We start from the raw sequence: 25,049 nt of genomic DNA, 5'->3' as shown, positions 1-25,049 counted from the left end.
ACACACACACACACACACACACACACACACACACACACACACACACACACACACACACACACCAACAACAACAACAACTATACATATACAATCCACCAATTTCCAGTGAATTTATTGATGGGAAAACTTTGAAAACAAAAATAATTAAATCAATAAAATAAATAAATTAGATAACCTTCTTATTGAACCTTATTAGAAGCCGTTATTCCAAAATTAATTGTCAGAGTTGATTAATAGATACGGTGTGTAGAACTGGTCCAGTTTATATTGTTATTCTGGCCTAAAGTTTTGCTTTTCAGCACCTACCCAGACTTTAAATACAATATAAACCTTTCAAAGAACTTGAATTTCTCTAGTTGTAAAGAAATAACGGTTTTCAGTGTTCCGAGTCCTTTTATCCGGGAAGAAAACGGTAAACATTTCATTTACGAGGCGTTTTGTTTGTGCAGTTTAAGTGGGAGCAACCTTGTTGTTTGATTGCTAAAAAAAGTAACCAATGGCAGTTCGGATGCAGAATTAAAGCAACTGGAAGGCGGGATCTGGCGTTGTTGCTCAACCAATGAGCGGCATCACGAGCGCCTCGGCATCCAATCAAATCCTGAATTTTAAGTGGTGGTGTTACAGGGTGGAAGTGGGCAGCTCTTGTCGTCAGAGGGGAGTACAGTGCTGTCATTCATGGTAAGTTGTTATAAATATGTGGAGTTTTTTTTTTCATTTGCAAAGAAAATATGTTTAAACTTTCGGTCGTACGTCGTGTTTCAAACAAGTATGCTAATGTTAGCATTGGAATATTGGTGTTAGCAGCACTTCCGTGACGCTGTTGATAACGGAAAGATGAATATTATTCCAGTCAGGTTTAAATCTTACTTAACTAGAAATTGTGGTACCCAGTCGCTCTTATTTAAGATTTTTAAACACATTTCCAGAGAGTTTTAATAAAATTGTGTATTTTTGATTCTGAACAGGTGTAAATAAACGCTGTATTACTTTGTTCGTAGTATTTTGTATAGTTTTTTTAGGTCAAATTTGCCCCCCTTATTGTTTTCTGCTCCTACTGGCTGCAGTAATGATTCATTTAGTTTGACATAACTTGTCAGAATAAGAATGTCTTCCTCCAGCTCCAATGAAGTGGTGTGATTTGCTCCTTTGAATGCTTATTTCCAGCCTCTTTATGCGGATGTCTCTAACCACCCACTCCTTCCTCTCATCCTTTCATTCACATCTCTGTTTTGTCATCTCTTCATTTCAGATGCAGTTCATGCTCCTATTCAGTCGTCAAGGCAAGCTTAGGCTCCAGAAATGGTACGTGCCTTTGTCTGACAAGGAGAAAAAGAAGATCACCAGAGAGCTGGTGCAGACAGTCCTGGCTCGGAAGCCCAAAATGTGCAGCTTTTTAGAGTGGAGAGACCTGAAGATTGTGTATAAGAGGTGAGTGACGGGTATTAAATGTATATTTCATGTTGAACACTTAAATGCTGAGTTTGTCTCAGTCATCTGGGCAGCTTATAGACTCACCACTCAAATGTGTGGTTCAATGGGATTCAGGAAGTACTGCTAGCAAAGAGACAAAACCATCAGGACTGAACTCGGACCACAAGAAGAGAGGGCATCATTTTTCCTCATTATAGCCTGTTGCTGTGCCAGCGGAGAAGAGGCAGACCATCGGAGCACCCTGTTGTCCTATAAGGGAGATAAACACAAAACTATCCAGAACCAGACAGAGGCTTGTTTTTCATTTCTAGTTGGATCATTAAAACTTTTAACATGTCTGAGGTTTTCTGTTTTGTTTTGAATTAGGAGTTAACGCTGTTGGAGAGGTCAGAACTTGATCTGATTGGACCAATCACCTCTTTAAGCACACGCCCTTTTAAGAATGTTTTTGCTCTCAGGTAGGATGACATAGAAATGCAGACTATTTTCTTATTTACAACGTTTTGCTTGAAGAGCAAGTCGCCCCCTACCAGAGTCTTACTCCACTCCCACTTCATGTTTGAAAAATGCAACAAATGCTGTTGCCTGGCAGACCGAGAGGGCGAAGCCGCTAACAAATACACACACAGGCTCACAACAACATTGTGACATCATAATGTACCAGCTAACGTCATAGTGCACCTGTTAGCCAATAGCGATGGCAGATTTAAATTCAAACGTCGTGCAGAGTTTTTACCTGACAACGGCACAACACTGACAGTTTAATGCAGAATATTTAAATTTTCATAAAAATGCACTAAAGTGCCAAATTATTGATGACGTGTGTCTACAGCACGATTAGACACTCATTTATATAGTTAATCAGCACAAAAAGTTGATTTGGGGAGGGCTTGCTCTTTACACTAAATGAACAGCTAATCATCAAACTAGTTCTAATTCATATTTATACAGTCTTGTTTATTAAAGAGCAAGTCACCCCCTACCAGAAGTTTACTCCACTGCCACTTTTTGTTTGCAAATTCAACAAATGCTGTTGTCAAGCAGACCGAGAGGGTGGAACCACTAAAAAAATTGTCACACACACACACAGGCTTACAACGACATTGTGACATCATAATGTACCAGCTAACCTCATAGTACTACCTCTTAGCAAATAGCGATGGCAGATTTAAATTGCAGTGCAGAGTTTTTACCTGAAGAGGGCACAACACTGACAGTTTTAGGCAGAATATTTAAATATGAACTAAGATGTACTTAAGTGCCAAATTATTGACTCCATGTGTCTACAGCAAGATTAGACACTCGTTTATGGTAAATGGTAAATGGCCTGTATTTGATATAGCGCCTTCTAGAGTCCTGGAACCCCCCAAGGCGCTTTACAACACAATCAGTCATTCACCCATTCACACACATTCACACACTGGTGGGGATGAGCTACGATGTAGCCACAGCTGCCCTGGGGCGCACTGACAGAGGCGAGGCTGCCGAGCACTGGCGCCACCGGTCCCTCCGACCACCACCAGCAGGCAATGTGGGTTAAGTGTCTTGCCCAAGGACACAACGACAGCGACAGACTGAGCGGGGCTCGAACCTTCAACCTTCCGATTACGGGGCGAGCACTTAACTCCTGTGCCACCGTCGCCCCATATATAGTTTGTCAGCAAAAAAGTTTATTTGGGGGTGACTTGCTCTTTAACTCATTCACTGCCAGCTGTTTCCTGATCAGTAAAGCCCTCCACTGCCTTGTTCTCTTTTTTATGAATTCTCGATACAGGGTATTCTTTTTTTACTAGCATTTTGTAGTCTTTAGTCATCCGTGGTCTTCCTGCATAGTTGTGTTTCCTGTTGATTTCAATTACTGGACAGTTTTTATCAAGTAATGTGTTAAATGTTCTTAAAAATACTTCATACGCCTCATTAGCTTCTGTTTGTTCATATACCATATTCCAATCATGCTTTACAAGTTCATTTCTAAGACAGTTTAATGTCCTCTCTGTTCTCATTCTTTTGTACCTAATCTTATGCCCATCATTGTTCACTTCATGGTGGCAATTATAAGACACACAGACTGGTAAATGATCAGTTATATCGTTGAGTAACAGCCCACTTTTTATATTTTCTTCTATTGTATTTGTAAATATTTTATCTATTAGAGTTGCACAATGAGATGTTATTCTGGTCGGTCTTGTTATCAGCGGAAATAAACCCATGCTGTACATGGAATCAATAAATTCTTCAGTACTCTTATGATTTGGATTCAATAGGTCAATATTAAAATCCCCACAAATAAACATTCTTTTCTGATTAATATTTGTAAATAATTCCTCCATATAATCCTTAAATATCTCAATCTTGGATCCTGGTGTTCTGTATATACAACCGACAATTCAATGTTTCCCTTTTTCCATACTTATTTCCACTGTTAAACATTCCATCACTCCATCAACAGTCGTCATTCTTCCCGTTCTTTCATATTTTAGGTTTTTATTAATATAAAGCCCCCCCCCCCCCCCCCCTCTTGTTGATCCTGTCTACATGAAGAAATTCAAATCCATTTATTTTAAAGTCTTCTTCTTTTCCAGGAGTTATCCAGGTCTCTGATATGGCTATTACCCTGAATAGTTGTTCAAACTGAGCTACGTAGTCTTTTAAGGCTTGAAAGTTTGCATATAAGCTTCGACTATTAAAGTGAACCATTTTTACCCTTTTCTACCTTGATTGTGTTTTTAAGTTGCTCATCTGAATAATACTTACATTCATTTGTGTTACTGCTAAAGAAATTACAATCAGGATCTATATTCAGCCTGCCTCACTTTTTTACAGCAGCGGCCCAAAACGATCTCCTAACACATGGATGTTCTGCTTCCTGATCACGTGACGTGTGACATACGTGGATGAAGACCGGCTTTAGAGCTGGGATGTTTGTTCTCACGGTGCGGGGGCTCGTTCTGATGCCCACTCAGTAAAAAATGCAAATGTTGACTTTAGTTGTCATTGGCAGTTAATGAGTTAAGGAAGAAGTTGGAATTTAGCTCCAGAGTTTCTCAACACCATGAAATGCTCAGAACTAGAAACATCATGTCCCCAAAAGGTGTACGGGTTTGTGTACCAGTACTCCAGTTAGAATTCCTTTTACCAGTTGACATAAATGCAGAGTTTTACCTGATTTGGCTGCTTTATGGTTTTGTTGTTATGTAGTAAATTTTCAGAGCTTTGTGCCACAACAGATAACAGCATCATTGTCTTTAAAACTCTTAGGCACCACTATCCACAGTAATAGTTGTTATGGGTGAGTCTGTGTACGTGCCAAGAACCACAAAACTGTCGAATGTTTCAAAGTCCACCTTCCGGTGAAACACGTACGGAAGCTCCGAATGGCAAACAGAATCATAGTTAATAGTACGTCAATTTGCTTTGGTTTCAAACTTCCAAAAAATATTTGCTCTTATCTCTAGTAGAAGCCAAAAAGCACAAAATACTTATTATTCTAGATTTTTTCCCCCAAACTCACTTTTGTAAAGGCGCGAGATAAAATATATTTATGGACAGCCTTTGAAAATGGATACGATCATTTTACTTTTATCTGCATTTCGGGGCTCGACTTTTCTTTTTCTGCTTCTTTCACAAAAAAAATCCTAAGTATTTTAGAAAGCTTTTGTCTCCCTCTGAAAACATTTATTTCTGCTTGAAAGTCATGAAGTGAAAAAGAGAAATAAGGTCTGACTCAAAAAAATGACACAGCCCTTTATTTGTTATTTTTGTTTGCCTTTCAGGGCTTCCATAGATCTGGCACAAAGGAGCTTCAACTGGAGGCTTTGCCTCCTGTCTTTAAATCGTAGGCAGTTGAGAGTCAGAGCTGTGGTCTTTATGTTTCCTGAACTTGACTACAATGACCCACTCAGTGAGATAAATGACTAAATGGAACCAGAGACAGGTAACCGATTTCAGTACCTGCAGGAAGTCGTCTCTGTGTTAGTTTCAGATCCGGGTCACTCTGAAACGCTCGCTTGTTTAAACTCTGCAGTCCATTTGCCCTTCTGCCCCTGTCTCCAAGGAGATCAACTGACCAACTCCTTTATTAGCCAATCATCACATGCTTAAAGAGAGCCTTTGGGATTATCGGGGATAAAGAACCACGGCAGAATGGAGCTTAACTGATTCAGCATTCTGCTCCGGTTTCCAGCTCTTTAATGAATACCTGCACGCAGTAGGCAGCCATGTTTAATAAGAAGCACGGAGTGCTGTCTCAGCACCATTTAGGTGAGAAGGACAGAAAGTATATCGCTAAAACATCCCGTCGAACCAAAGTCCTTGCAGTCACTTTTGTCTGGTTGACTGCATTTTTACGGTGAAAGAGGCTTGTTGAGCTGCTGATGCTCTGCTCGTTGTCTTATCATCATGTTACAGATATGCCAGCCTGTACTTCTGCTGTGCCACTGAGGGCCAGGACAATGAGCTCATCACGCTGGAAATCATCCACCGATACGTGGAGCTGCTGGATAAATACTTTGGCAGTGTGCGTTTGTGCTTTTATTTTACAGTATTTCCCTTCATGCTTCTTGTGTTTGCCTTGAAGTAACATAATAAGCTGGAATGTTTATTCTTTTTTTTTTTGGTCAACAGGTTTGTGAGCTAGACATAATTTTCAACTTTGAGAAGGCCTACTTCATACTGGATGAGTTCCTGCTGGGTGGAGAGGCTCAGGAGACATCCAAAAAGAACGTCCTGAAGGCCATCGAGCAGGCCGACCTGCTGCAGGAGGTGAGAGGTCTGACCATCCTCATGCGGAGGCAGACACAAACTCACGTTTACACCAGTAGACTTCCACAAACCTCTCAGTCCTGCTGATGGACACCAACACACACTCTTCTACATCAGAAGTGTGTGTTGGTGTACGCATATGTGTCGTTAGTGGGAAACGTTTTATTATTAGTAGAGCATTACAGTTAAAGTCCCATTAGTCATCATCACACACATGAAATTCATCTCCACATTCGACCCATCCTCATGGGGAGCGGTGAGCTGCAGCAGTGGCTGCGCTCGGGAACTATTTGGTGGTTTTACCCCCTAACCCCAGGGCGGACCCTCTAGCACTAGGCCACTGAGAAGGTTAACAGAATCCATGCTTTCGTTCTTTTTAAACACAGAAACAGTTTTGTTTACCTGTTTGTAGCTACGGTTTCGCCGACGGCTGCCGGCTTCTTCAGGCTGACGCTGATGGTGGCGTCACTTCCTACTCCGTTTATCCGCGGGCAGCAGAGGACGTTGTCGCCCTCTGCTGTCCGCTCTCCCCTCTCCGATGATGCATTCCCATGCGTGGTCCAGCGTGTAAACTCCGTCGTCCCTGTTCATGGTCCCACATCCACGTCTCTATCTCTATAGCTTCCTTTATCCATCTTTTGTATTTCTGTTGTTCGGTGTTTATGATCCTTGTGTATCATCAGAGAGGGGAGAGTGGGCAGCAGAGGGCGACAACGTCCTCTGCTGCCCGCGGATAAACGGAGTAGGAAGTGATGCCACCATCAGCGTCAGCTCTGAGGACGCTTGCAGCTGCAAACAAAACGTCAGCAAGGTAAAGAGAACCTTTTTCTGTGTTTAAAAAAGAACCAAAAATGGAATTAGAAGTCAAACACAGCAAGAACGTACAAAAGGATATTTCCAGATCAGCAAAAAAGTCATACGAGTGTTTAGACGAAGACTATTTTGTTTCTTCACATAGAATGAAATGGGATTATTTTATGCACTGTTGGCTGCTGTTTCTACACTAAATTAAGCAGCATGCTCTCTGTTAGTCAGCACAGACATGCACAGCCATTCACTAAAATATTTGTCAGTATAGACCAGGCCCCCACAGTGCAGCTCAGAAATTGAGTCAAACCCGGAAGTGAAATAAATTGCAGTTCCACTCTCATCCACTAGGGGCTGGTGTCAGAAGCGAGCAAATCCTCATTGACTCCCATGTTAAAAATACCAATTTCACAGCAGAAATAAACATGTTTACAGCCTGGTACCAGAACATGTTTTTGGTTTAAATGATCTAGTTTACACTCGTGACAACTCTGAGGGGGTGAATGTTTTTCTCACTCTTCTGTTTAAGTGTATTAAAAGCGTGATGTCATGCTTCTATATCCTGTTGCCAGGAAAACTTTTACTATTAACAAATCTCTAATTACAGCATCCAAAGTATGTTCCCAAGTGGTAAAGTTCATATGTGTACTGATTAGTCTAAATGTTCAGGTGCACCATTAGGAGACCATCTGTGTTCAAGTTTTTTAAGGTTTTTATTTAAACTATCAGCAACTGGAATTCTGTATCCTCCGGTAACCTTAAACCACGATGTTCTGGTAAGAGACGACTGGCAGGAGCAATTGATCCGGGCTGTTTCCTGGTAGAAGTGGTTGTGTTCACTTTTCTGCCACTGGTTTCTAAAAGGTCCAATTTACTCTGGTACCGAGTACCCAGAGTTGTAGGTACAGGACAGTAATAGTACTCCCCCAGTAACAGGGGGTGCTTTTATAGATGCTTTTTATTATTTTGATGCCATATTCCATCACTGCTTGCAAAAGGTAAAACCGAAGGGCTTTTCCATCTCCGTCTTCTGATTTTCCTGTCATTCTCCTCACTGGGCTTCATGTGTCTGGTGTGAGTCGCTTGATCTTGATTGCAGCTGACTTGTTTCTCCCTTTGCTTTTGTATTCTTGACTGTTGTGATTTTCAGAACATAGACTTTCAGACGAGCCTGTTTGCAGGTACGGTTTACGAAACTCCTGATTCTACTTGTAGTTTTAGCTCCGTAGCCTTAGACTGTAGGCTAGCCAACAACACTAAAACCGGCAGGAACAACACACCGACAACAAGCTAAACCAGGAGTTTGGATGTGCCCTGAAAGCTGGGGCTGTCCGTGTGTTTTGCTGCCTAATAATGTAGCAACACTTAGAAGTGTGATGCCTCTGTTTGCCTGAGCACTAACCGTCAGCTCTACAACTGTGTGTCCTTGTTCTAATGTTCTACAGATCCTAATGGGTTAATGTTCTACAGATCCTAATGGGTTAATGTTCTACATATCCTAATGGGTTAATGTTCTACATATCCTAATGGGTTAATGTTCTAGAGATCCTAATGGGTTAATGTTCTAGAGATCCTAATGGGTTAATGTTCTACAGATCCTAATGGGTTAATGTTATAGAGATCCTAATGGGTTAATGTTCTACATATCCTAATGGGTTAATGTTCTAGAGATCCTAATGGGTTAATGTTCTACAGATCCTAATGGGTTAATGTTCTACAGATCCTAATGGGTTAATGTTCTACAGATCCTAATGGGTTAATGTTCTACAGATCCTAATGGGTTAATGTTCTAGAGATCCTAATGGGTTAATGTTCTAGAGATCCTAATGGGTTAATGTTCTAGAGATCCTAATGGGTTAATGTTCTACAGATCCTAATGGGTTAATGTTCTACAGATCCTAATGGGTTAATGTTCTAGAGATCCTAATGGGTTAATGTTCTAGAGATCCTAATGGGTTAATGTTCTAGAGATCCTAATGGGTTAATGTTCTACAGATCCTAATGGGTTAATGTTCTACATATCCTAATGGGTTAATGTTCTACAGATCCTAATGGGTTAATGTTCTACAGATCCTAATGGGTTAATGTTCTACAGATCCTAATGGGTTAATGTTCTATAGATCCTAATGGGTTAATGTTCTACAGATCCTAATGGGTTAATGTTCTACAGATCCTAATGGGTTAATGTTCTAGAGATCCTAATGGGTTAATGTTCTACAGATCCTAATGGGTTAATGTTCTAGAGATCCTAATGGGTTAATGTTCTACAGATCCTAATGGGTTAATGTTCTACAGATCCTAATGGGTTAATGTTCTACAGATCCTAATGGGTTAATGTTCTACAGATCCTAATGGGTTAATGTTCTAGAGATCCTAATGGGTTAATGTTCTAGAGATCCTAATGGGTTAATGTTCTACAGATCCTAATGGGTTAATGTTCTACAGATCCTAATGGGTTAATGTTCTAGAGATCCTAATGGGTTAATGTTCTACAGATCCTAATGGGTTAATGTTCTAGAGATCCTAATGGGTTAATGTTCTAGAGATCCTAATGGGTTAATGTTCTAGAGATCCTAATGGGTTAATGTTCTACAGATCCTAATGGGTTAATGTTCTACAGATCCTAATGGGTTAATGTTCTAGAGATCCTAATGGGTTAATGTTCTAGAGATCCTAATGGGTTAATGTTCTAGAGATCCTAATGGGTTAATGTTCTAGAGATCCTAATGGGTTAATGTTCTACAGATCCTAATGGGTTAATGTTCTACAGATCCTAATGGGTTAATGTTCTAGAGATCCTAATGGGTTAATGTTCTAGAGATCCTAATGGGTTAATGTTCTAGAGATCCTAATGGGTTAATGTTCTACATATCCTAATGGGTTAATGTTCTAGAGATCCTAATGGGTTAATGTTCTACAGATCCTAATGGGTTAATGTTCTAGAGATCCTAATGGGTTAATGTTCTACATATCCTAATGGGTTAATGTTCTAGAGATCCTAATGGGTTAATGTTCTACATATCCTAATGGGTTAATGTTCTAGAGATCCTAATGGGTTAATGTTCTACATATCCTAATGGGTTAATGTTCTACATATCCTAATGGGTTAATGTTCTACATATCCTAATGGGTTAATGTTCTAGAGATCCTAATGGGTTAATGTTCTACATATCCTAATGGGTTAATGTTCTAGAGATCCTAATGGGTTAATGTTCTACATATCCTAATGGGTTAATGTTCTAGAGATCCTAATGGGTTAATGTTCTAGAGATCCTAATGGGTTAATGTTCTACATATCCTAATGGGTTAATGTTCTACAGATCCTAATGGGTTAATGTTCTAGAGATCCTAATGGGTTAATGTTCTACATATCCTAATGGGTTAATGTTCTACAGATCCTAATGGGTTAATGTTCTACATATCCTAATGGGTTAATGTTCTAGAGATCCTAATGGGTTAATGTTCTAGAGATCCTAATGGGTTAATGTTCTACATATCCTAATGGGTTAATGTTCTACAGATCCTAATGGGTTAATGTTCTAGAGATCCTAATGGGTTAATGTTCTAGAGATCCTAATGGGTTAATGTTCTACAGATCCTAATGGGTTAATGTTCTAGAGATCCTAATGGGTTAATGTTCTACAGATCCTAATGGGTTAATGTTCTAGAGATCCTAATGGGTTAATGTTCTAGAGATCCTAATGGGTTAATGTTCTACATATCCTAATGGGTTAATGTTCTACAGATCCTAATGGGTTAATGTTCTACATATCCTAATGGGTTAATGTTCTAGAGATCCTAATGGGTTAATGTTCTACAGATCCTAATGGGTTAATGTTCTACAGATCCTAATGGGTTAATGTTCTACAGATCCTAATGGGTTAATGTTCTACAGATCCTAATGGGTTAATGTTCTACAGATCCTAATGGGTTAATGTTCTATAGATCCTAATGGGTTAATGTTCTACAGATCCTAATGGGTTAATGTTCTAGAGATCCTAATGGGTTAATGTTCTAGAGATCCTAATGGGTTAATGTTCTACAGATCCTAATGGGTTAATGTTCTAGAGATCCTAATGGGTTAATGTTCTACAGATCCTAATGGGTTAATGTTCTACAGATCCTAATGGGTTAATGTTCTACAGATCCTAATGGGTTAATGTTCTACAGATCCTAATGGGTTAATGTTCTACAGATCCTAATGGGTTAATGTTCTAGAGATCCTAATGGGTTAATGTTCTACAGATCCTAATGGGTTAATGTTCTACAGATCCTAATGGGTTAATGTTCTACAGATCCTAATGGGTTAATGTTCTACAGATCCTAATGGGTTAATGTTCTACAGATCCTAATGGGTTAATGTTCTACAGATCCTAATGGGTTAATGTTCTAGAGATCCTAATGGGTTAATGTTCTACAGATCCTAATGGGTTAATGTTCTAGAGATCCTAATGGGTTAATGTTCTAGAGATCCTAATGGGTTAATGTTCTAGAGATCCTAATGGGTTAATGTTCTACAGATCCTAATGGGTTAATGTTCTAGAGATCCTAATGGGTTAATGTTCTAGAGATCCTAATGGGTTAATGTTCTACAGATCCTAATGGGTTAATGTTCTACAGATCCTAATGGGTTAATGTTCTAGAGATCCTAATGGGTTAATGTTCTAGAGATCCTAATGGGTTAATGTTCTAGAGATCCTAATGGGTTAATGTTCTACATATCCTAATGGGTTAATGTTCTAGAGATCCTAATGGGTTAATGTTCTACAGATCCTAATGGGTTAATGTTCTACAGATCCTAATGGGTTAATGTTCTAGAGATCCTAATGGGTTAATGTTCTACATATCCTAATGGGTTAATGTTCTACATATCCTAATGGGTTAATGTTCTACAGATCCTAATGGGTTAATGTTCTACAGATCCTAATGGGTTAATGTTCTACAGATCCTAATGGGTTAATGTTCTATAGATCCTAATGGGTTAATGTTCTAGAGATCCTAATGGGTTAATGTTCTACAGATCCTAATGGGTTAATGTTCTACAGATCCTAATGGGTTAATGTTCTACAGATCCTAATGGGTTAATGTTCTACAGATCCTAATGGGTTAATGTTCTACAGATCCTAATGGGTTAATGTTCTAGAGATCCTAATGGGTTAATGTTCTATAGATCCTAATGGGTTAATGTTCTACAGATCCTAATGGGTTAATGTTCTACAGATCCTAATGGGTTAGTGTTCTAGAGATCCTAATGGGTTAATGTTCTAGAGATCCTAATGGGTTAATGTTCTAGAGATCCTAATGGGTTAATGTTCTAGAGATCCTAATGGGTTAATGTTCTAGAGATCCTAATGGGTTAATGTTCTAGAGATCCTAATGGGTTAATGTTCTAGAGATCCTAATGGGTTAATGTTCTAGAGATCCTAATGGGTTAATGTTCTACATATCCTAATGGGTTAATGTTCTACAGATCCTAATGGGTTAATGTTCTACAGATCCTAATGGGTTAATGTTCTAGAGATCCTAATGGGTTAATGTTCTACAGATCCTAATGGGTTAATGTTCTACAGATCCTAATGGGTTAATGTTCTACAGATCCTAATGGGTTAATGTTCTACAGATCCTAATGGGTTAATGTTCTACAGATCCTAATGGGTTAATGTTCTACAGATCCTAATGGGTTAATGTTCTAGAGATCCTAATGGGTTAATGTTCTATAGATCCTAATGGGTTAATGTTCTACAGATCCTAATGGGTTAATGTTCTACAGATCCTAATGGGTTAATGTTCTACAGATCCTAATGGGTTAATGTTATAGAGATCCTAATGGGTTAGTGTTCTAGAGATCCTAATGGGTTAATGTTCTAGAGATCCTAATGGGTTAATGTTCTAGAGATCCTAATGGGTTAATGTTCTAGAGATCCTAATGGGTTAATGTTCTACAGATCCTAATGGGTTAATGTTCTACAGATCCTAATGGGTTAATGTTCTAGAGATCCTAATGGGTTAATGTTCTACATATCCTAATGGGTTAATGTTCTACATATCCTAATGGGTTAATGTTCTACATATCCTAATGGGTTAATGTTCTACAGATCCTAATGGGTTAATGTTCTAGAGATCCTAATGGGTTAATGTTCTACAGATCCTAATGGGTTAATGTTCAGTGGTAATTCAATGCCCAAGAAATAGCTGCATTCCAGTCTTTAGCATCCCTTCAGATCAGGCTCTTACTGTGGGTGGAAGTGATCAGGGCTGGAGCTGAAGCCTGGAAACAAAGTGTAATTATCTACATTACTGAGAGCGCACACACTCTCATTTCCCACGTTTATATTACATTTAAAGGAGCTCAAATAGATCTGTAAAACTAATGTGACCTCAGAGTCAGAAATAAACCCACAGCAGCCTTCAGTGCTTCAGTTTCGGTAAATAAAAAGGGCCGGTCAGACATTAAAGTTATACATATCCTATTTTTAAATCAGGTGTGCCCAAAGTGCGGCCCGGGGGCCTTTTGTGGTTCTTGGAGTAATTTTTTGCGGTCCCCAGTTGCATTAGGACAATGAATTTAGCCTCTTCAGAAGGCTGTTCGTGTAGACCGATACTTTCTGGCGTTTGTTTGCTCGTGTTTTTTTACTAGTGTGCTTACTTTGAAGCGTTGTTGAAGAGTAGAACAACAAAAATCACCATCAAATATTTTTTAAATAAGAAAACAAAAATCTAATTTGCAATCACATAAGTTAACAATTTTAGTCTTCACCTCTCTTATGAATCATGAATTCAAAACGACTAAATGTCCCTTTAAACACTAAGCTGTTAGCTAAAGCTGTGAATGAAATAAAATCAAGAATGAATTCAGCAACCAGGTAGCGTGTATTAGCTTCAGAGCAAGTACCACAGATTGGTAATGTCATGTCGTTTTAGCCATCCGGTCCTCCTGAAGTCTGAAACAGAAACTAACCAATGATTAAATGGATTGGTAGGATTTGGTTTGACTGAGTAGTTTACAGTGGATCTGACTGGTCAACAAAATGGGTTTGCTTTGTTTGTTAGCTCAACATTCAGCTGAGCTCTAACGAGTTCTCGGAAGAGAAATCGGGCCACTGCTGACCACCATTAGCATCCAGCTCATGGCTTCTTTCAAAACGTGTCAAGAGAAAAGCGTGCTTATAAAAGCCAAGCTCTATAAACCTCTCCCTGTCCAAGTCCTTAACGTTGGACGAAACCACATGAAGCTGTTTCTCCTTGGACCACCAGCTTTAGACTGTCCTGTGACCCTCTAATCTGTATGGTAAGTGCGTCTGGAGCCTTGTGAAGTGGATCAATCGGGTGGATGTTTCTGACACAGGAAGACATGAAGTGATTAAACTCCTCAAAAGAGTAAAAAAAAGGTCTCTGATCGACTCAGTTCTGTATTCTTAGAGCCGGAGCGACGACTGGGAAGTTTACAGAATGAGGAGATCTTGTAAAGTTCTTCTGTTCCTCCTCCAAGAAAATTTGGTAACTACTGGACTGGTGCGCTGTCAGCATGGGATTCCAGCTCTGACCGCAGTGAATTTCATTCTGCATGTACCGTTAGCAGTCCGGCTGTCCCTCGACCCAGCGGGGTTTAAAATGCGCCTGCATGCACCGCCTCACTGGCAGGCAGGATTATCTGTAGATCACGTAAGGACCGACAAGGCCACTCTTGGTATTTTGAAATAAATACTGTAAACTTAACCTATAATTCTGAATATGAAGGAGTTTGCTGCCTGTGAGGAGACTGCTGTAATCTTTTACTAACAGTAAATAACGTATATCTGAATAACAGCATTATTTCTCCTGTTTATAGTCACATTCTTCTGTTTTACTTATGAGAGGTTGCTCAGGAGGCCATCTACAATAAATGGCAATTACTCATAAGTTATATAAAGAAAGTGCATCTAAATGGATGAGAAGGCATTTAAAAATATCATTCATTATGGTCCGAAGGAAGAAAGTAAAATTATCATGTGATACCTTCTTGTCCTGTTTTATCACGGGAACAGCAACCAGCTTACGTTTTACCTGAACGCTGGAGTTCCTGCAGGTGACGCGGAAACTATTCAGCTACACAGCAGGATCTCGTAAAGCACAGTGGTGTTGTAATGGAGGTGCATGAGGTAAAAAAAATCCTGCGACAGATTAAAATGTACGTCTGTGGAGACCAAGCAATTTAGAGCTGGGGGGGGGGGGGGGGGGGGGACAAGAGCCTTGTGTTTGTAGGAACCAGGAAGTGCATGGTGGTGATCACACAGAAACCCCGTCACAGCGGACTCATTGGAGGTTGTTTCTGATACGGATTTAATGAATTTTTCCTCCTGAAGAGCTGACCTCTAGCTTAGTGCCAGTGAGCAGATCTTCTTTTGGAATAACGAAGCCTCGGAAGATTCTCAGCTCAGCTCAGCGTGGGACTCATCGAGATAAACGAGCAGAGACGTCCCCACGAGTGAGACGTAGTTCTCCCTGAACGCGTTCCGTAGAAGAGTCGCTAGATTTGATTACAGTAGAGACCATGGATCCTTGTGTGTCCTTATGAAATGTTTGCCTCCCAGGTGTGATGGTTCCAGGTATGGCATCAGAAGCCTCTGGTCTTTTCCACAGTAATGCCAGCTAAGGTGAATACTTTGTGTGTGTGGAGCTAGGCTGTCTGAACCACTAGAGCCCTGTAGTCCTAGATATTTGTGTACACCAGTCTGTGTGTAGCTCAGCGATGGTTTCAACAGAAGTCTGTCTTTGTGTTTATATCCACTTGTGTGACATCTTTTTGCTGGCTAGGATCAAACTGTCACTATAAAACAGTTATAGTTGGAAAATGCTCTTTTTTAAATGAATGCTTTACCTTTTTGTCTGAGACTTTTTAACGTTTCTTTAGCAAAGGGGTTATTTTATCTGGCCCTATACAACAGGTACATAAAACTGCTGTTTTACCTGTTTTAGATAGCTTCTAGAACACCCTCAGTTTGAAGAAATTGAGTCTGGATGAGCGAACGGCTAGTCTGAGCACCTGCAGTTGTCATCAGCTCTGATCAGAAAACCTTCACGGTGGTTCGTGCTTCTTTATTTTGCATTACACAATCATTTAAGCATAAAATGTGAGGAATTCTTACCGGACATCTCCTGGATTCAGCAGACATGCTTGGTTTTTTCTGCTGATGGTGATATCTGTGCTTATATATAACCACAGACTTACATATACGTATTATGCACTTTGTATGAACCCCTGTGTCACTTATAGACATTTGAGCTGTTTTAAGACTGCAGGAATACTTTTCCATCTTTGCTTCACTCCAACTAGTCGTTAGCTTGTCAGTCCTGAAAGACACAAACTGTATTTCTCCAAACAGAGGCTGCTCAGGAAGCGCTCTACAGCTATAACTTTCACACAGACACAGTAAGCCTACCCCTCACACCCCCACACAGTTTTTTAAAACTCAAGACACAAGACATGAACTTAAGAGTCTGTTGACCTAAACCAACTCCTGGCTGAGGAGAAGTAGTTTGTCTTTTGCCTGCTGCTCGGTGTCCTGCATGCCCTGCAGCTGTGTGTGCACGAGGAAGCTGAAACGACTCGGTGCTGGCGTGTTCTCTAAGCACTGTGCCTTTTTCTCCTGCAGCCCCGTCATGAGTACTTTAATGTGCCTGTGTACTGATTGGCTGCCATCGCTGCTGCTGCTGCTGCTGCTGCTGCTGCTGCTATCCACCCTGCATGCTGAGCTACTCGGTGCCTGGCACCCTCCTCTCTGCCCTCTGAGCACCTGACATTGTCGTTGGGGGGTGGGGGTGTAACAGCAGTTTCAGTTCAACATGACAATCATGAAACGGTCTAAAGAAAACTACCACATGTGAAAGTAACCATGTAAAGTTATTTTCTACTGGGCTCACTGTGCATTTGCTCTTTAAAGCATCACCGACGTGTTGACTGAGTCATCTTGACTGCCATCGGGTTACCGTAATATCTGTACCAAAATTAGTGCTTGCAGTTTTCACTGTGCAAGAATCATTTATCCTAATAAATACAAAAAATAACCATTTTAAAGCTTCAAAATGTGACTACAACTTTAAATAACACTAAAACTATATATGCCAACATTATGAAATTAAATAATTGTAATAATTTTTTAGTATAATTGTTTATTTAATGAAAAAAAATACACATTTTGTTTGTATTGGGGGGGTGAAATCTAAACACTAAACTATGCAAGTAAATGTTAATTATTTGAGGAAAATGAGCTAGTATCCTAAAAATCAGACACGAATCATAAATTATAAGAGTGAACAGAAAGACGCCCTGTTTGCTTAATTATGACTCCCAAAAACAGCCTTTTGTTTACTTCAGATCCATTTGAGTTTTATCAAAAGCAAGACTATTTCTAGTTTTAACTGTTAAAAGAATGATCTGTAATTTTGTAGAAAGCTGTATGTTAGTGATTAATCCACTCAGCCACAGATCTTTGCATGAAACAGCTCAATTTAACAATTTTATTGTTGTTATTCAGAAGTATGAATTTGTGTTTTATGTTTGGTCTAAATTACAAGGCAGCGCGCGGCCCCACAGGTTTCCGACCCTGGAGAAGGGTTATGGGTCGGGATGACTCGTGAATAAAAACCTCACCATTCCTGTTCATTTGGACCAGAGATGTTAGTGGGATTTATTCCTGATGGATGTTCTTCCCATTCTGTTTTTCCTGTCTGAGTTTGTGTGTGTGGGGAAAGTCTGCCCCCTGTTGCAGAGGCTGCCGCTCAGCCACACAGCAGCGTCTGTGTTTGAGTCGACTGTCCAGATCCGATCATCAGGATGTAAATGACCTATTTGACCAGGACCAGTCACTAAATCTGATCATATTTATAAATGATGGTTTATTTAAACACAGATAAGACTCATGATCTTTCAGTTTTGATGCAAATGTGTCCTTTATTTGTTTTGTATTGTCTCACGGGTCGTGTCTTTGATTTTCACTCAAGAGTGTGTAGAGAATGCACAAAAGATCTGTTTTCCTTTTCTTTTACTACTTATTGTCACGTGTTTTTATCTTCTCACTTTGCATCATCATGTTCTAGTTGTGATTCCTAGGAATTGTCAAAAGTGTTAAAGTGACTGTGATCAAATTTTAGAAAGGCTTAGAGAGTTTCTGCTAGGCTTTTTGTCTGTCTGCTTCAAATTCTTATTTTAATATCTAAAGAAATAGAATAAACGTATGAGAAGGTAAGTGTTTTAGTCAGCTTATTCTAATAAGATTTTGCCGTTTGCACAAATTAGGGGAGTGAAAATGTGACAGAGATAGTAAAGCACACCAATAGATTACATTTAAAGATTATTTATGTAACAAATAATTGCAGAATACATAGTAAAAGGTTCCTTTATAATGTGGTTATCTTTCATGTGTACTTCAAATAATGCTGTTTAAACATTGACCTTACGATAAATTGAAGTGATATTTTGATGATTTTTTTATAATAAATAAATAATTAGACTGACCAATAATCATGCTGGTGTCTTCGTTTGTAAACCGAGCTTTTTCAGCATTTGTGTGTTTTGTCTACACTTAATGGCGTCCAGACTCACACTTAAAATGTATTATTTTATTGTCTGGGCTTCACTCACTCCGCCCAAATCTAATGATTATAAAGCAGCACCTTTGTACAAATGTGCTTTACTTTTTACGAAGTACACAAGGGCATTGTTATGTCCGTCGATGCCCTGTGGTCCTGGTGTTGTTGGGCCTCATGGCAGCTTTTGCTGTCAAGCACTGTCCTGCTTCACCTGAGCCACTGTTAGTAATGCAGCTAAGCACTTACAGGTGGCATTCTAAAAATTAGAATATGGTGCAAAAGTACATCTATTTCAGTAATTAGACTGAGAGACCATCTAAAGGCTCAGGAACCCTTTGCAAGTGTTCTGGATTCATTCGCTGATTAGAGTGTGATACTTTGAGTTTAGAATATTGAACCTTTTCACATTACTCTAATTGAGATTTGTAATGTGGGATTTTCATCAGCTGTAAGCCATCATCATCATAATTCTAACAAATAAAGGCTGAAATATCTGGCTTTGCATGTAATGAGTCCATCTCATATATTAGTTTCACCTTTTAAGTAAAATTACTAAAGTAAATGAACTTTTGCTTCATATTCAATTTTTTCTCAGTTTCACCTGTTAATGGTTTCCACCTTATTCGACAGATCCTTCAGTTATGATTAATAATTTCTCTTCCTCCAGTGTTTCTCTCTCCTGTGAAGTACCACAGGGCTCCATTGTTGGTCCCCTTAATTTTTCACTGTATCTGTTGCTACTCAGAACGATTATAACTCAGCATCACCCTCCTGTCAACGTTTGTGTGGATGATCTTCAGATTTACACGTCTTTAAAGGGCCTGTAACATGCTCTTTTACACCTCACATAGAAAAGAAAGCCACTAGATATGATAAGATATTACCGTTGGCACTATGGAGATGTCATTTTTAAATAAAATTTAAGTTATTTTCAACCTGGGAATAAATTGCTTGGATTGGATGAAACCCCGCCTCCTCCTGTGTGACATAATGGTAAATGGCTGCAGACGCAGAGACGGCAGATTAATGCCATCATGTCCCACTCAGCGAGTGCGTCACATCGTTATGTCCTCCCTCCAATGGCTGCCTTTCTGTTTCTGAATAGATTTGAAACACTTACTGTTCATTTTTACAGATCCAAATGGTTTGTCTCATTCTGTGTTTCTGATTGATTTAGATTAGTGTGTGTGATGTCATTGTCCCAGTTTGTTTTCAATGCTGAATGTAGATAACTGGGCTTTCCTTCACTGGATTAATGTTTAATCATTGAAATAAGTTTTTTTTTAACCCAAGTTAAAGACCTTTTCAGCTTTTAGCACTGTGACATTTTATTCAAGACCCCCAACTTGTTTTAATTCTATTTTGTGTTTTTAATGATATTCTCGAAACACTGGTTGTCTGGGTAATGTTGAGTGAATAACACAAGAGTTTTGTCTTTCTGCTCTAATAAAACATCTTCTCTTTACTTTTATGCTGATCCTGGTTTTAGGATGCCAAAGTAAGTGTGTCTCCTTTTTACCTTACACACACTCTTTGATTTCCTGGACAGGTAAGGGATGGAAGTTTTGAAGAATATCAACAAATATGTCAGAATTCAAAACAACACAGTGAATTCAAACAATTGCCTAAGTTACAAGTAAATATGTTAAGTATTTCTTCATTTAAACAATCAAAATACATTTTTTAATGGTAAAATCATGATCTATGACCACCTGGGCACTAAAGCAAGATACAAGAAACAATGATTCAGAGAGAACCATTTATTGGCTAACGTTAAAGGAACAACCGTATTATTTTGTGTATTTGCGCAATAATACAATTAAAATTTTACAAACTGGCACTCTCTGTCACGAACTCCTCCAGCTGACTCCACCGAACCGTCTCTACGTTCCTACCAGACTTTGAATGGAGTTCTCAGGCTTACCAGCCCTCAAACCCCACCAAGGATCTAACCACGCTGTCTACTTCCTTGGTGGGGTTTGAGGGCTGGTAAGCCTGAGAACTCCATTCAAAGTCTGATAGGAACGTAGAGACGGTTCGGTGGAGTCAGCTGGAGGAGTTCGTGACACTCTCCATCTGCAGTATTTGGAGTCTCCTCAGGCTTCTATACAGCAGGTTTTTGAGGAGAGGCATTTGATGTAGGGTGCACACCTGTGCTGCACCTTGATATCCCACACCTGTGAGGTAAGATGTGTTATCAGCAAAGGAGAAGTGCTCTAACACAGATTTGTGAACAATATTTGAGGCTAATGAGTATTTTGTGTTTTTAGAAAATGTTTCAGAACTTTGAATTCAGCTCATTAAAATTGGAGCAAAAACAAAAGTGTTGCGTTTATATTAAAAAAACTTTGGAGAAACGGGTTAGTTCTGATTGGACAGATGAGCTAACAGCTAGTTCCAGTGGAGTGCCATACAAAGTCCAATCTAAATGGATAGGACATACATACATAGATAAATGTCACATTTAGTGCTTATTCCAACAGTAAAACCTGAAGACTCTTCTGTTGTGTGTTAGAGTTTATAGATCGAACACTCTGTGTACAAACTGTTTACTTGTGTTTACACAGAAAACTACTTTAACCACACAGTTCTGTATGATGGTGGTCATAAAGCAACTTTTGGGTTAGCTGCAATGAAACGTTTGAAACTAGTGTTGATTTAAGGTGGAAAAGCGTCAGTCTGGTCGGAAAAGATCTTTTCATCCGAAACAAAGTTGTTCTAAAAACTAAAACACGCAAACACACATCAGTAGTTGCTTACTGAAAGCATCCTTCGTGTGTGTGTGTGTGTGTGTGTGTGTGTGTGTGTGTTGACCTCACTGGAGATGTGGTTCTTCTCTCCTCACAGGAAGCAGAGAGCCCTCGCAGTGTGCTGGAGGAAATTGGACTCACATAAACCTTATCTTCAGCGTCCTCACATCCCTCCATGTGCCAGATACTGTGTTGTACATAACTGACAGCACCCACCTGCCTCTGAGCAAGCACACACACACACACACACGCATGCACACTTCACTCTGCGTCTGCGTTCACCAGTTTTTCTACTTGTGTTATTTTTGTTTAAACTTTAAGAGACATGGCGTTACCTGTCATCAAGACAAAAGCAACGACATTTTACATTTATGCAGCTTTCAGGCCACATCAAGAGGCGGCCTCTAAGTGAATTGCTGCTTAATTTCAGTTTGACTACATCACAGGTGTGTGTGTGAAGCTTGTAAAACTTATCCTAAGTATTAGCAGAACCAAAGAGTGTGGCTTCACGTGGTTTTCATGTATTCATGAATTTTAATTTAAGGGGGACATATTATACAAAAGTCACCTTTTGCATCCTTTTGTGCTGTCATGTGGGTCTTACTGCCTCTATAAACACTCCAAACTTGAAAAAAAATCCATACATCCATTTTCTGTCAGTATTTTTCAAATAAATGTTTTGCTTAAAACTAAAAAAGTCCCCATTTGTGACATCACAAACAGAAAATAAGCTAAAACACCCTCTCACTCTGAGCCCTTTTCAGATATTGGAGCTTCTTAGCTCATGACAGAGCCCTGAAATGGCTCAATCTGGAAGGTACTGAAAATGTCAAGAGTAAAAATGTTGAAATCTTTTCATGCGAGAGGAATTTAGTGCGAAGAACTTCATGAACATGTTTCGTACCGACCATAGGAGTAGTATAACTTCAGAAGATGGTCATAATATGTCCCCTTTGAAACTTAGTAATGGTTTCAGTTTTAAACTCATTTAATTTTGCTCACTGTAATAGTCCCGCTGGGGATTATAAATATGTGCAGAGTATTCTCCCAGTGGACAGACCAATGTCCCTCATGCAGCATCTACTGACTAGACTAATAGCAGATTTAACGTCAAATGCCTTGAAGCGGTGATTAATGCTTAAAAGACTATGTTACTGTTTCATCAGTGCTTTTACAGCAAAACACTGTAGCAGAATAACATCATGTATTCATGTTTTTAATGATGTGTTAGGTGCAAATGAACTGTTCTTGTTTCAAATGTGTTTTTGTGAAAATGACAAAAGAATTATGTTCTTTTTAGAATGCTTCATGAACAGCCTCTGTTCAGAAAAATAGAGTCAAGACTGATGCACTAATGGATAATCAGAACTAAAGTGCACTGCTGCTGGCCTGAAACAGTTATATGTAAACCTTTAGTGTAATTTTATTTTCATGTTACACGATTATTTATAGAATTTAGAGGTTATTTACAAGAATAATCATCAAAATGTTGTGGTGTATTTAGGAGTTATGTCCAGCAGGAATTACTCTCTGTTTCTGCTCAAATAACCGTGTGATGTCACGAAGGTGTAAAAGATTTACTAAATGATGTGTGCATTAAGCAGCATAAAGCTTTGGCAAATGGAGCTGTTTGAAAGTGACTGAAGAGCTGGCTCCTTCTGAACAGGATGTGGAAACGGCTTCGACGGACCCGACAGGAAGGTAGAGAACAGAGCAGTTTCTGAAAAAGCATCATTAATGTTTCTTCTGCCATCATTTTCATAATGAGGTTATTTTTAGCAGAAATATTAATAGCATCCTGTTGGACGTGACCCCTGAATAAACTGGGAATGCTGCTGGTGTTGATGTTTAGGCTTGTAAACAACAACAGAAATCCATGAAAACAACTCATGTTAAACCAACATCAGTGTTGTGGGTTTAAAGTGGTATTCCATGAACTGCTGTGAAATTTAGGAGAACAGAGTTTTCCAATAGCAGCATAACTTTATTCTAGGCTGATTCATACTAGCCTTTAGCCCATCCGTCCTTCCCGGCTGAGTTCCATTTTTCTGACCAGCTGTTGTTCAGGAAGTCTTTCATCTATGTTACTGTGATTGTTTTGTTATTGTTTACATTTCTCAGTACAGAACAAAGCCACAGCTGAAACATGGGTATCATAACCAGTGCTGCTGGAGTTGAAGTCATCGGTTCGGTAGCGGCACTTAAAGCAAGGACATAAGGCCTTACTCCGTTCTCTTCCCTCAGCTTTGTTAATGTGTCCTAATTTCCCTGACTCACCTCAACCCCCCCTAAAATATACAAAATAATCATTTTTATAATAATTTGGAGGCTAAATGTTTTTGTTAGTCACTGATTTTTTTCATTGATCTCTGAAAATAAAACCACAACTGATAAAAAAAACAAGAACTTTTGAGGTTTGGTTTGGTTTCTGAAAAGACGGCTTCCCCTTCTGAGTAAATTCATCTACATTTATGTTTACCCAGAAAACAATGATTTGTTAATTGTTTTTAAATTAACATTTAGGTTATTTAATAAATGAAAATGGAATATCAAATGTTTTTAAACTCACCATTTTGTTCTAATACATGTGTGAAAGTTTATGTACAAACCAGAGTTAATCATATATGCGCTTGGGCATTAACACTTTATGCACCATAAAGTAATTTTACTGCGACTGCAACAACAAACCGGTATCTCCATTAAAGAGCAACAGCATCATACTGCATGTCTTGTATTATATTGAGGTGACTTTGTATCATAAAAATGATTTAATATAATTTTACTCATCTGACTGAGCAAAAAAATAAAGCCTCACAAGAGTAAAAACACACACTGATGCAGGACTTTGTGTTTGCAGCCAATAATTTCATACACAACATACTGAACTAGCAGGAACACTGCACTGCTTCTAATTTATTTAAAAACTCTGTGCTTTATGTTTAATTTGTGGTTTTCTGAATTGTTTCATAAACAAAACCTGATAGTCAGTTTTGTTTTGACTTGTATTTGTGTCTGAGGTGGAATAGAGTCAGAATCTTGTTGCTTTTCAGAAACTAAAAGAACTCAATGCAGAAAAAATAGCCTTGTGTCTGTCTTTGTGTCCAGAAGGGCAGGATGTGGTGATGAGTGTGAGGCGTATCTCTGTTCTGCTGACAAATGGCTACGGCATTTACCTCTTACGTTCGTGTGTCTGCGCGCGCACACACACACACACACACACACACACACAGAGTGAAGGAGAGAGAGAGAGAGAGAGACAGATTCATGTCTGATGGTGAACTTTGACCCTGAGACTTCTCTCTTTTGGGAGTTTGGCTGTTTGTTCCAGAAACAGGTGGATTGATGAGATTTTTTCAGAAGTCCTCTTTTACCCTAAAACATCACTTTTATTAAAAAGCACACCTTGGTTGCACATAATAAAATCAGGACCACAAAGTGAATTTGTAAGTGAAACTGTTCTCACTGTTTTGGGACCAGATGGGATAGCATTTTCATGAGGAGCTCATCTTTCTCCAGCATCACCATGGTAACAGCCTACAATTACTGGGTCAGAAACGGCATTTCACATCGACAAGAGGGTCTTGCAAAATATAAATTATTTTGTCCTTCAATCAAATGAATCATCACAATTGTTTCAGTGACTTATTTATAGTTCTTACATGATGAAGAGATTTTATGAACTAGCTTGCAGCTGAGAGAGCTGCACGTGGTTTCCTATTCATTATAATCAAC

At 39.2% G+C, this 25,049-nt stretch overlaps 1 protein-coding gene across 4 annotated transcripts; it reads left to right on the top strand.

Annotated features, from left to right (window-relative positions):
- Positions 1-375: 375 nt before the first annotated feature.
- LOC107396045 (AP-1 complex subunit sigma-2) lies at positions 376-25,049 on the top strand. Of its 4 annotated transcripts, XM_054734724.2 has the most exons (7): positions 376-678; positions 1,250-1,428; positions 5,839-5,947; positions 6,055-6,192; positions 8,150-8,180; positions 15,570-15,632; positions 16,632-18,499. In XM_054734724.2, exons 1-6 carry the CDS (start codon positions 676-678, stop codon positions 15,629-15,631), a joined length of 522 nt encoding a protein of 173 aa, XP_054590699.2. In that variant the 5' UTR covers positions 376-675; the 3' UTR covers position 15,632; positions 16,632-18,499. The 4 variants fall into 4 exon arrangements, with proteins under 4 accessions (XP_054590699.2, XP_015831038.3, XP_054590700.2 ...); XM_015975552.3 differs by lacking the exon at positions 15,570-15,632; XM_054734725.2 differs by lacking the exons at positions 8,150-8,180; positions 15,570-15,632; positions 16,632-18,499 and adding an exon at positions 21,415-25,049.

This window comes from Nothobranchius furzeri, chromosome 16 (assembly GCF_043380555.1).
Source record: "Nothobranchius furzeri strain GRZ-AD chromosome 16, NfurGRZ-RIMD1, whole genome shotgun sequence".
Classification (NCBI taxonomy): Eukaryota; Metazoa; Chordata; class Actinopteri; order Cyprinodontiformes; family Nothobranchiidae; genus Nothobranchius; species Nothobranchius furzeri.
Note: the sequence above shows the minus strand (reverse complement) of the source record. Positions and strands in the feature narration are given on the sequence as shown.